We start from the raw sequence: 13,041 nt of genomic DNA on the forward strand, positions 1-13,041 counted from the left end.
TTTTCATGTGAGAGAAATCTGAAAATTTGAGATAAGCAAAAACAACAGTTAGAAACACCCCTATTTGTGTCACTCAGACATAAATATCCTATCATTTTTTTGTGTGTGATTTTGAAGTCTAACCTGTCATATTTCTTAAGCAAATAAGATCATACTGTTCATGCTGTTTTAAAACTGCTTTTTGAAGTCAGTAATATCTTGTAGTGCTCCTTTCCCCTACCCCCTCAACTTTCTCCTTAAACACACGAACACTCTTATGATGTAATTCCTTTAAAATACTCTCCACAGATTAACAGACTTTCCTCAAACAATTCTTTATTATTGGGAAAAATGTCTAAGATATTTATGTGAATTTTTCACATTTATTTTTCTAGCTTTGTTGGAAATGTATATTAATCTGTTTACACTTTCGAATAGAATATACACACAAGCATATTCACAAATTTCAAAGTAAACAAGAAGCAAGTAGTAACTTTAACCCTTACATTTCTCTTTTAGTGTTCCCCTCCCATTCCCAAATACTTCAGACCTAAACTATTAGGTGGATGTCACCAAGTGAGACAAAAGGGCCTCAGTGGGGAGGGCTACCCAGCATGGTGGGAGAGAGCTTGAGTGGGCCAGCAGGGCATGAGTGAGGTGGAGAGGCAGTCCTGAAGAGAACTGCAGAAGAATACATTGTACTATAGTCAAGCAATGCCATATTAGGCAACAGTAAGAATTTTTAAATGTATTGATAAACACAACATGGTTGAATCTCAAAAAACATTTTCTTTATCCAAAGAAGCCAAACACAGAAGTGGACATGCTATATAATTTCTTTTTTATTGTTTTTGAAGTTTTAGAATACATAAGATTAAGCTATCATGATTTATATCAGAATACTGTTTGTTTTTCCTGGAATGAATTGAACGGCAATGGAGATGAGGAAAATTTTCAAGAGACAGACATGGTCCATATTTTGAGGGAGGTGGTAGTTACATGAGTGAAAACAGTTGTAAATTTCATTGAAATGTACATTTCAAAACCATGCATTCCATTGTATGCAAATTATATCTTCATAAATTTGATTTCTAAAAAGTCAAATGTACCTCACTGTCTCTAGAGAATATTTATTTAGGATCTTGGTATCTCTTTGGCCAGACTGGTAGTGGCTTACATACTAATATTTATGCAATTGCTATTTGTGTCTTTAATTATCCGTAAACCTTGTGTGACATGAAAAAACATGACTTGGACTTGGAGAAAATGTGAATGGGAAAGAAACGCCTCTGGAGCACATTCTACGTCTGGGATTGTAGAATTGTGTTATTATTCCCATTTTACTCTTGGGAGCCCTAAGGTGTTGGAGATACAGCCCTAAGCTTATCAGAGCACAGAGCCCTCCATTTCTGACCTCCTATTTTCCCCTGCACAGTTTCCAGTGCCAGTTAGGGTGTGGTAGGAGGAAGCCTGTATCTCTTGTTGTTCTTTAAATCAGTTAACTTTGTAAGTTAAACATTGGGATGACCAACATCCTTGAATACCACACAAGAAGAGGATTCTCCCTCCCTGAATAATGTGATTTCAGCCCTTTGCAGGTAGGAAGAGGAAGCTACACTGAGCATTTTTGACCAAAGCACATTTTAGAGTTCTTATCATTCCAGAGCTGTGCCCAGTCCAAAGTCCCCTAGGATAGTCCCCTTTATTACCTCCACTTTCAAAGTAACTGCAAGAGCTGCAGGCAGGCTGTGACTTTAATATTGGACCCATTCTAGGAGAAGCATTCACATGTCAGTGCCTTTTGGTAGCCCTGTTTGTCCCCCTTCCTAAGGATATGTTTCCAGTCCAAGGATGGGTTAGAAACCTACTATTCCCAGCCCCTGCAGCCACACCTTTGGACGCTGACCACAAGAACAACCAGGTACCAATTGTTTCTGGAGCTGGGCCTTATAGTTTAACTGAGGAGATCAGTAGCTTCCAGAAAGCCTCCTGGCTCAATCTGGATGGTCAGAAAGAAATGTGTGGTGATGTGGAGGTGTGTCTGTAGGAGATGTGTGTCCTAAAAACAAAAGGGCCTGAGCTCTGGGTCACATAGTGAGAAAACTCCCTTCTCTTTCTGGAGTTAAACCACAAGAGTGTTTACAGTAAAAATAAATAAGTAAATATATGAATGAATCAATGAATGAAGGCAAGAAGGAGGAAGTTAGATTGGCCAATAGGAGTGGACTAATTTTGTGTCTGCCTGCATTTCTCAAAATGAACTCAGGGTTTTTCAATTTCACAAAAGCCCACAGGACACAAGAGAGTGGTTTACAGTTTTCTACACCCCCTGGGGAAACTGTTGGTTTTCAGAAAGAAGAGAAGGAAGGAAAATCCACTGGGGAAGGGTTGGAGTTGGTGGCAATCTGTGAGGAAGAACAGCCAAAAAACTGTGTATAAAAGTAAATCTTTGAACACGGATTTTTTTTTTTTCCTGAATGTTTTCACTCTGGTGGCTTTCTCACCACCTTCTCTTACAGAGTACTTCCTTGTCAGAGTGAACATTTCGTGCTTTCACTTTCTGCTCTGAAGAAGATGGTGTGTTCTCCTAACTCTTCTCCTGTTGGGTTCCTCCTCCTTCTTCTCCTTCTCCAGGTGTCTACATGGTACTCAGCAGGTCAGTGTTCTCTCTCCTTCTCTTTATTTATTGACTTGTTTTTAATGGCTCTTCTTAGATGATGAAAAATCTTGATCATCCATTGGTGGTCATTGTACCTCCTCTCAAAGGCAGTTATACTGGGGGGAGGCTGTAACTGTGTTTGTGACAACCAAAGACTGGAAGGTTCTGGCCAAGAATGGGAGTGATCTTTATATCAACACCCCTTATTACTTTGGGTAGATTTTATAAAACTCATAGTTGTAATGTTTAGCTAAATCTTTATTGAGTATGGGTGATTTTAGCCTGCTTAATTTCAGTGTAACAGTATCAGTGAAAATATACTTTATAATGTTCACATTGCCAAGAAAATCTAAGTCTGAGCACAAAGAATTTGGAATCCCTGGTTATGATCTTTGACAAATCATTTCTTTTTCTCCTCTCTTTTCCCCTGCACAGTTTCCAGTGCCAGTTAGGGTGTGGTAGGAGGAATTTAATTTAGGAAAAGATATTTGGACTTGGATTTGAGTCCTTCTTTCATAAAATAGAAAGGACCCTCAGGATAAAGTTTCAGACTCCAGGTTTGGACAAAAACCAGCTATGAGATTACAATAATGACAATTTTTATTAAAATCTCTTTAATTTGATGTCCGTTAGGCAGGGAATATTAAAATGTTTGATTTCCATGCATTTTGATTCAGCAATTCTATAAGAATTTATCATAAAGAAAAGTTCTCCCATGTGCATATGTATAATGTATTAAATATTTATTGTGGGACTGTTTATAGTAATAATGAATTGGAAGCAATGTAAATACTTACCCTGATACAGGAAAAGCTTAAACATGATGCTATAGGCCGTGTCAAAAACAATAAGTAGAGCTCAATTATATGTACTAAAATGGTTGGATGTTCCTTATTGCAGAAATTGATATGTAATGATTCCATTTATGTAAAATAGAATAACTTTTACACTACATTGTGGATATAAGTAATGTCAAATATCTTTTCCTAAATTAAATGACTCCTATAACGTGTATAGCCAGTAGTCCTATATCAGTTAACTAATATCAGTTAACACATATCTGTTGAGTACTCTGGGTATTACACAGGAATAGAAAAGAAGGGAGACCACGGCCCGCATCCAGCCCAATGGCCAATGTCATGCTCCTTGATTAGGACTGCCTGATCCACATTCTCTGGGACAGTCTGTTCATGGGATTTTTCCTTTAAGCCCATGTGGCCTTGCCATTTGTGTTCAACACTCCTGGACCCCCTCCCAGCCATACCTTTTTGAATTCTTCCCACTCCAGGGTCACTACATTTGTGGGCCCTTAAGCTCTGACCATTCAAAAGAACCACAATATCCTTGGCCTCTGCCAGTGCGAGTTTTGCCCAGGGGGCATCAGTCACCTTTTAGTTATCATTGATTTCTATACTAAAATAAGTTTCAAGCAGATGGCTTAAGTGACTTGACAAAGGAGCTTGTTTCATAATTAAGCAAAGTCCCCATTTTTGGCTTGCAGCATCCTCCTTCCCTGCCCCAGGGAATCTAACCATCCTCTCTGGTAAAGACTGCTCTGCCCTTGCCGCCTGGAACTGCTGGCTTCCAAGTCCTCTCAAGAAAATAATTTTTATGAAAAACTATTCTTTATGATTCTAAGCATTCAGTTATTAAAAAAAAACAAAAACAAAAACAACCTAACCTAATAAATTCTACATTTCACTTTGATATAAAACACTGTTAATCCTTTCCTTCAACCTTCAACACAGAGTAACCTAAATCTTTAGATCAGAAATGGTTACTTATCCTCTTAGGAGCAGTGTGTTGGGAGAGAAAGGGATGAGTGTGGAGAGAAGTACCTTCACTCCTCTCCTACCAAAAGAAGGGATAATTGCTTAATAAGTTACTTTGCCACATTTAATTCTAAATAAGTTTCCTTTATATAGGTTTTACATAACTTACGCATAAATGCTATTTGTAAATGCATAGAAAAATTGTCCTTTCAAATGCCAAACTATCAGTAGTTGTTACCTCTGGAGACCATAGTTGAAGAAGTTAGATTACATAGATATATATTTGAAGACATATATGTAACTTTTTTGGAAAACAATGCAAATAAGAAAGAAATGCAGATGGGTCTTTTGTTTCATCCTCCCTCACTCGTTTCCCCAATCTGTCTTTGATTTTCATGCAGTGTCCGGGTTTTCTGTGAAGGGACCGGCTGAGCCCATCATGGTTCTGCTAGGGGCAGATGCCACTCTGCCCTGCCAGCTGTCCCCTGAGCAGAGTGCAGCCCACATGCACATTCGGTGGTACCGAACCCAACTCTCCCCCGCTGTGTTTGTGTACCAGAATGGACAGGAACAAGGTGGGGAGCAAATGCTGGAGTACCGCGGCAGGACAGAGTTGGTGAGGGACTCCATCGACAAAGGGGGAGTGGCCCTGCTGATCCAACACGTTCGTGCCTCTGATCATGGCCAGTACCGGTGTCATTTTAAGGATGATCAGAGCTCCCAAGAGGCTATTGTGGAGCTGCATGTTGTAGGTATGTTAACCTGGCACAGAGGGTGTATGTCATGGTGTAAAGCAAGGAGAAAAATAAGGATGTCTGGATTCCTAACCTGGCATTTCTTATGATCTTCCGTATATTGATATGCTAATTTACCTTGCAGAATGTCAATTTCTTAAACTACACAGTGAGGCTAAGACTACATACTCTATTCACTTCTAAACACCAAAAAAGGCAATATTTCTGAATACGTTTTTGTATCCTAAAAGATCCCAGAAAATTGACTAGTATTAATTCAGACTAATATTGATACCCTCAGACATTAGTTTTCACCCAATCAGTAGAGAAAGACAATTTATAGGATTAAACTCCTTTTTCTAACTTTAATTGTACCTATTTTTTCCTCTCCTTTAAATGACCCCAAAGTTCTCTTAGTCTAAGTATAGTGCAAAGGCATCAAGTTGATTTCAAAACTGAATCACAGGTTGGTCTAACATTCACTGTGAGAGGTTTATTGACCTCTGAGCTTCAGTTTACTTATCAGTCTAGTGAGGGCATTTTGGTCTTCAGCCTCAGGGACTCCTGAGCCCCAAGGACCCCAGGCCTTAAACACATGCCTTCTCTCCTCAGGGTTGGGCTCTGCACCTCATGTTCATATGATGGGACCTGAGGATGGTGGGATCCGAGTGCTGTGCTCTGCAGATGGCTGGTTCCCAAAACCCAGGGTGCAGTGGAGTGACATGATGGGAGTGAATCTACAGTCCCTCTCTGAGTTTCAGACCCAAGATGAAGATGGGCTCTTTCGTGTGGAAGCATCTCTTGTGGTCACAGACAGCTCTCTGGGCAATGTGACCTGTTCCATCCAGAATCCCCTCTCTGGACAGGAGAAAGCATCAGCCATCCTCCTCCCAGGTGAATGAAGCACGAACCTCAAAGCAGAGTTGGGAGTGTGGTGAGGGCAGGGAGGAGGGAAGGAGGGCTGAGGGAGCCTTGGAGAGAGGGCAGGATGGCCTCCAAGCTAGTCCTCACTATGTCTTCACATGCCTGTGTCAGAGCCCTTCTTCCCCAGGATGGACCCATGGAAGGCAGCCCTGGCTGGAACAGTCCCTGTGCTGATGCTCCTCCTCATTGGGATCAGCTACACTGGCTGGAGAGAACATCAAGCCAAAGAAAGAGAAGTAAAGAAAAAGAAAAGAGAATCTCATGAAAGAGATCAGATGAAAAATGAAAAGGAAATGGCACTTAAGGACAAAGGTAAATTGTGGCAGCAGGACAAATAGGGTTCGTGGAAAAGCTGGGGGTACAGGTTGTATAAGGTGGGTGGGGAAATAAAAGGTTGCCAAAGGACCTCAAGGAAAACACATAGTACCAAATTTCCATAAAGCTGGAGTGTTATGGAAAGGAGGAAACCATGTGGGAAACTTGGAGAGTTGTGGGCAGTGGTCTGTACCCAAACTGTGGTGTTGTTTCTCCTTGTGGAAATGTCTTCCCCCATCTTCTCCTCCTATTCTTCCTTCAAGAATTAGCTTCTGAAACACCTAAGAAACCTTGAATTCCCATGAACTGTGGGCACTCCTTCCTCAGTGACCCTATGACATTTCCCATGTAACTTTTCCTAGCACTTGTCATTTTAGATTCCACATGTATGTTTGCTAATCCTTCTCACCTACTTAACTATGGGACCCCTAAGGGAGGGCCACATTGAATTCATTCAGCTATTCCATGAACTCAAGAGCAGTTAAAACCCAGTTTGATGGATTTTATATCTCTTCTTTCAGATAACCTCCAGAAAGAGCTTGGTGAGTCTTGCTTCTTCTCATGCCCTGTGTAGAATTTGCTCCCTTTTCCACATCTGTTATAGGTCTCTCACTGAATTTTGTTTCTTTCAGAACAGCGAAAGAAATTATACCTTGCAGGTAAGAGACTGGGTTTCCCACACTCCTCAATGTTTTGATGTCCAACACTTTCTCAGCTCCCTCTCTTCAGAGGGAAAGACTGAAAGATTTAATAGTGACTAGTAAAAAAAAAAAATAAGGGGAAGGGAGAAGAATGTGAGGCTCTGGATGTCTTGCCTTGTCTTAACTGGATTTGTTCTGTTTTAGATTGGAGGAAGGCTCTGCTGTATCCTGGTAAGTAACTCTCTGGCTTAGATCTTGCCATGTGCCTCTGATATTCCAAATAAAATAAGTAGAGACATAAACATACACACACACACACATCCACTTGCAAGTTGTGAAGATTTATTTGGTATAAATCTATAGTATTTTGTATTTGGAAGCTCAAATATTCAATTGTTTTTCACAGCTAAAGCTAAAGAAGAAATAACTGTTGACTGGTAAATTCCACATGGCTAGAGTAGGACTCGACATGAATTGTTAACCCAACCACTAGGGAGAAGGAAGAAAAAGAACTCAGCGATTTTGATGAGATTTAGGAAGAATAAAGAATACCCTACATTATATCAGCATTTCTGTACTGTTAATAAAGTTTAAAAGAGCAGATAACACATCATATCTTATATTTGGGAAAAAGATATTAATTATTATTTTATTTATTTTACCTATTTTAAATAAACAAAGTAAATTTCAAAACACAGGAACAAGGTTTATGTTTGAAAAAGCTTGAAAAACAATCTTTCAAAATATTTTAATATCATTGTAAAAATATATTTATCTGGTAGTAGAGGGAACTGGCTATTTTATATCTTCTAATATCTGTGTTCATGTACTATGTGTGTTTAAGACTGTGTGTGTGCATGTGTAATAGAGTTAGACCTCAAAAGCATACTAGGTAATTCCTTAAATATATAGTTGTGTCATTTTTATATGCCTGATATTATGCTAGATGTTGGTGGCATAAGCTATGATCTCTGACCCTGAAGTGCATTGGCGGAAGTAAGCTAAGAACCAGGCAACTGCACACAGCCTGATAAGTACTTTGATAAGACAGGGTCAAGGCGCCCCTCCCAAGGATTAAAGTCAGGTAAACAGTTTCTACTAAGAGTTTTCTTTTCTTCTTTTCCTTTCTTTTCTTTTCTTTTCGTTTTTCTTTTCTTTCCTTTTCTCTTTTCTTTTCTTTCCTTTCCTTTTCTTTTCTAAAATTTTATTTATTTATTTGAGAGAGAGAGAGAGAGAGAGAGAGTACCAGCAGGGGGAGGGAGAGGAGAAGTAGACTTCCCATTGAGCAGGGAGCCCGAGTAGGGCTCAATCCCAGGACCCTGAGATCATGATCTGAGCTGAAGGCAGGTGCCCTTCTACTAAGAGTTTTCTTTGAGGAACTGCTTTAAAAATGTTCCCATGATTCTAGAGGAGAGAGCAAAGTAAGTAAGGATTAGGACATGCAGATTTTAGTTCCAACTCTACCAATTACACCTGAGGAATTCAGTCATTTTTGCTTTCTTAATCTCAGCCTTCTTATCTCTAAAATGAAGAGATTACAGATGCCCTTTTTGACTCATATATTCATCAATTCTATATATAGAGTGCTACCTTTCTTAGAAGTAGGCAGCTCAGTGAGAGACCATCAAGAATTATGGATAAGTTCTTATCTGCCTATTGCCCCAAGACACTAAGAGAATATCCAATCTTTAAATAAAATCACAAGTTCTGTCATAAGAGAAGTGGCCCCAGGCAGAGGCAGATGTAGTTCTCTTCCTCGTGAAGAATCTATCTCTGGAGAAAAATATTAAAAATGTGATTACAAGCATTAAAATTAAAAAAGGTCAGTTTAAAAGCCTTGGTCCGAAGATTGAACTCTACTTTGAGGTGGTCATAGGCTGGGAAACCCCTGAAATAAAATAATAAAATAAAATAAAAGGGTATTTTATAGCTTTCATCCTCAATGAGGAGTGCCACAAAGGCCTTAAAAGCACAGGTGCCTAGAACACTAGACCCTGCTCCAGGTGTTCTCCAGACTTACTCCCCCAGCATTGGGCCAAATGAGGGGATTGTTTCTAATCTGAGACAGCATGTAGGAAGTACACCCTTTGTCTTGTAGTTTCTGGACACTGCTGAGTTCATGGAGCTCAGAGGAGGAGGGAAAGAGAGCTGAGAAGAGACAACAATGAGCCAGGAAAGGAAGTGTGTCCCTCCTCTTCATTCTGTGGGTATGCTTCCATCATAGTCTCAATTTGTATCGCTCTTTTTCAGACTGGAGGAAGGAACTGTTCCGGCCTGGTGAGTGGCTCTTTGTTTATCTTTTTGACTCCTTTCCAACCTGCCCTCTGATATCCCATTTTTCCCTCCTAACATCATCTCCTAGTTGAAAAGACAGAGGCACCATTATTCTGGTAAAGAGAGGGGAGAACATGATCATTAACTGTTGGTCTGAACTGAAAATTGCTGCTAGGATTAGCTACTCTGGTTGTATTTACACCTTCATATATTGGCCATGCTTTCTCACCTGTGGTGGGGGGTGGGGAGGTCCACTTGGTTCTGAACGAAATTATAGCCCCTCAGTTGAGGAAATCCCCAACTGAGTAAAAAGTGCTCAAAATGATGAGAGTAACTTAGCTGCTCTTTGTAAAGAAGTCAGCTGACATGGAGCCTATTAATACTAATTGAAGAACATACTTCTAATTTGTAGATAATTTGGAAAGAACACTATTCTCAAGTAAACACTGCAAGTCCCAGCTCACTCTGGCACTCTGAGATAAGTAGCTTTGAACCCATGGGGAGAGCACCCCATAGCTCCACCTCCCCCAACACACACACATTCAGAGGACAAGTGTTCTTTCACTATTCGATCCTGTTTCTCTAAAGCGTCACCTGCACAACAGCTTTCTGAAATATATACTGTTGGCCCTTCCCTTCCCTTTTCTTTCCCCACAGCGGATGTGACTATAAATCAGGAAATCCATCAGAATAATTCTGACCCAGACAGAAAAGAGAACCTCAGAGAGGAAACACAGGATCTATCTCTTAGTGATAAGAAAGGAGACTGCAACCTTATCACACTTAATCAGGAAGGCTTCACCTCAGGAAGACATTACTGGGAAGTGGATGTTAAGGACACTGATGAGTGGACTCTAGGCATTTATGAGATGCCCACAGGCAAGATTGGGTTATCCACAGATCTACAAAACAAGAAATTCAGAGTCTTAGAGAAGAAAGGATGTAAATACAGGGCTCTTACCTGTGGCCCTCAAGACATTTCCCTGGAAGAGCATCTCCGGATAGAAAAGTATCCACAAAAGATTGTGATTTTTTTGGATTATGAAGACAAGGACATTTCTTTCTATGACATGACTCAGGGCACCCACATCTTTTCCTTCACCCAGGCAAGATTCTATGGCTCACTCTATCCTTACTTCAGCTTTAAATCCATGCAACATTCCCCATCTGAGCAATATTAAGTGACTTAGAGGAAGAACCTATACAGTGAAGACAATAGCCTATTCTCTGTAAACCCTAGAATGCCAGTTTTGTTGGGTGACCTCAAGCTCACTGATTATAAGGCCTCTTGTCTTGAGGCTCCCTGAGTCCCCATGACCAGCAGTGTTTCTTAATTGCAGAGAAGAAACTTTTTGTTGTAATTGTTATTGTTATAAATGCTGTTTCTTGCTTTATATATAATATATCACAGACTGATAATTTTCTAAAATAAATTACTGGAAAAATGAAGTCAATAAAAAAACCAATGCATACAATTAAAAGTTGTAATAAGCTTATTGTTAGATTCAATATGCTTAAAATTACTCTGTCAATTTGCTCTGAAATGTTTATAATACTCTAGTTCTGTATTTGTCTCATAAAGAACTGGTAAGAAAGAGTCAATATAGTTCACTGGTCTGTGAACAACACTTGAGTGACACTGGTAAAGCAGTATTCAAAGGGGTAAAAATTAGATAAACTTCTTCACCTTTCTCATAGCAACGCTGAATAAAAGCAACAAAATAGTGTTATTTTCTAATGTTGAGGGAGAAAAGTTAAATTGTAATTTGAGGGATGCATGGGTGGCTCAGTCAGTTAAACGTCTACCTTTGACTCAGGTCATGATCCCAGGGTCCTGGGATCGAGTCCTACACTGGACTCCTTGCTCAGTGAGGAGCCTACTTCTTCCTCTACCTGCCACTCCCCTGGCTTGTGTGCTCTCTCTCACTCTCTCTCTGACAAATAAATAAATAAAAATTTTAAAATAAATAAATAAATTATAATTTAATAATGCTAATCTATATCTTAAATGCAAGGATAATTTGAGGAAAGAAAAAATAAGTGTCAATCACAATCCAAATCTAACAAATGTGATGATGTTAACATGATAGAGGTCTCAGAAAACCAACGAATAAGAGCATTTTGAGGTATTTATCTTATTAAAGAAAGAGAGAGACATTTTATTGCTTTGCCTAAGATATTAATAAGGGAAATGACTACTTTATATTTGGGGGAATTCTAAGTATATCCACCAGCAGAGGTAAGGAAAGACCCTTCTTCTCCCTCTAATCAAACCTATCTGTTAGATTAAAATGAGATAACTAGAGGAAAGAGTACTTAGTGTTTAAACAGGGGTAAGAAGAGAATATGCTCTTATGAGCTAGACTGAAAAACCTGGTAAATTCTGTGGATATGGGGTAGAGTACCAGAAGAATCTTGCCCCAGCAGCAGGGAGTAATTAGCACTAGACTAAAAACTGATCCAATACTGATAAATCTTAAAAGCAAGGCTCAAAAAGATCAAATTATTTACAAGTATCTAACTTCATTCCAGAGCAGAGCTCAACCAGGTAAAATGAACAATGTCTGGCATCCGATCAAAAATTACCAAGCTTGGAAAGAAGCAGGAAAATCCAACTCATAATGAACAAAAAAAATCAATAAATTGAAATTAACATGGAACTGATACAGGTGTTAGATTTAACAGATAAGGACATTAAAACAGAAGTTGTAACTATATTCCAGATATTCAAAAAGTTCACCAGAGATATGCATTTAAAAGAAAGACCCAAATTCAACTTCTTTAGATGGAAATGACAATGTGTTAGATAAAAATTGCCTTGGATATGGTTAGCAGCAGATTAACCATTGCAGAAATAAATGATCAGCAAACTTGAAGACATAGAAATGGAAACTATCCAAATAAAACACACAGAAAAAGAAAAAAATTAAAAAAATAAAGAGTATCAGTGAGTTGTGGGAAAACTTTAAAGAGCCCAGTACAAAGGCAGTTGAAGTCCTTGAAAAGAAGAACAGGGTGAATGGAAAAAAAAAATGAGAAAATAAGAACTAAAAATATATTCTAAATTTGATCATTATAGACTCCAGATCCAAAAAAGCTATCCTAGTCTGTTTGGGCTGCACTAAAAATACCATATATTTAGTGGCATATAAACTACAGAAATTTATTTCTCATGATTCTGGAGGCTGAGAAGTCCAAGATCAAGGTGCCTTCAGATTTGATGTCTAGTGAGAGCTGGTTTCCTGGTTTGTAGATGGTTGTCTTTACACTGTGTCTTTACATGACTGAAGGGGTGATGGAGTCTCCTTTTTAAGGACAGAATTTCATTTATAAGGGCTCCACCCTCATGTCTTAATTACTTCCCCAATGTGGAAATACCAAATACCATCACTTTGGGGATCAAGCTTCAACATATGTATTTTGGGAGCACACAAACATTCATTCTATAGCAAAGTTCAATGAACTCAAAGCACAAAAGAAAACACATAGCACATGAAAATCAAATTACTTAAAACCAGAGATTTAAAGAAGCCAGAGTAAAAAATTAAAGTATCTACTGAAGAACAAAGATAAAGATGACAGAATATTTCTCACTGTAAACAGTGCAAGTGAGAAAACAGTGGAGGAACATCATAAAGTACTGGAAAAAATATATCAGAATAGATTTAATACTCAGTGAAAATTTTTCAAAAGCAAATGTGAAATAAAGATGTTTTCATTTATAGACAAGCAGAAAAAAAAAA

At 38.8% G+C, this 13,041-nt stretch overlaps 1 protein-coding gene across 1 annotated transcript; it reads left to right on the forward strand.

The window, feature by feature from the left end:
• Positions 1-2,578: 2,578 nt before the first annotated feature.
• LOC118548172 (butyrophilin-like protein 1) lies at positions 2,579-10,731 on the forward strand. The gene is made up of 9 exons (XM_036111978.2): positions 2,579-2,635; positions 4,812-5,162; positions 5,757-6,038; positions 6,180-6,380; positions 6,905-6,925; positions 7,016-7,042; positions 7,229-7,255; positions 9,275-9,301; positions 9,956-10,731. Exons 2-9 carry the CDS (start codon positions 4,850-4,852, stop codon positions 10,477-10,479), a joined length of 1,422 nt encoding a protein of 473 aa, XP_035967871.2. The 5' UTR covers positions 2,579-2,635; positions 4,812-4,849; the 3' UTR covers positions 10,480-10,731.
• The last annotated feature ends 2,310 nt before the right edge of the window (positions 10,732-13,041 follow it).

This window comes from Halichoerus grypus, chromosome 9 (assembly GCF_964656455.1).
Source record: "Halichoerus grypus chromosome 9, mHalGry1.hap1.1, whole genome shotgun sequence".
NCBI lineage: Eukaryota > Metazoa > Chordata > Mammalia > Carnivora > Phocidae > Halichoerus > Halichoerus grypus.

What these genes read in the sequence shown, in the direction of transcription:
- LOC118548172 (XM_036111978.2), top strand. Translation starts at nt 4,850, where the DNA reads ATGGTTCTGCTAGGGGCAGATGCCACTCTGCCCTGCCAGCTGTCCCCT. An exon ending in TGTGGAGCTGCATGTTGTAG is followed by an intron (nt 5,163 to 5,756) that starts GTATGTTAACCT and finishes TTCTCTCCTCAG; the next exon opens with GGTTGGGCTCTGCACCTCAT. An exon ending in AAAGAAATTATACCTTGCAG is followed by an intron (nt 7,043 to 7,228) that starts GTAAGAGACTGG and finishes GTTCTGTTTTAG; the next exon opens with ATTGGAGGAAGGCTCTGCTG.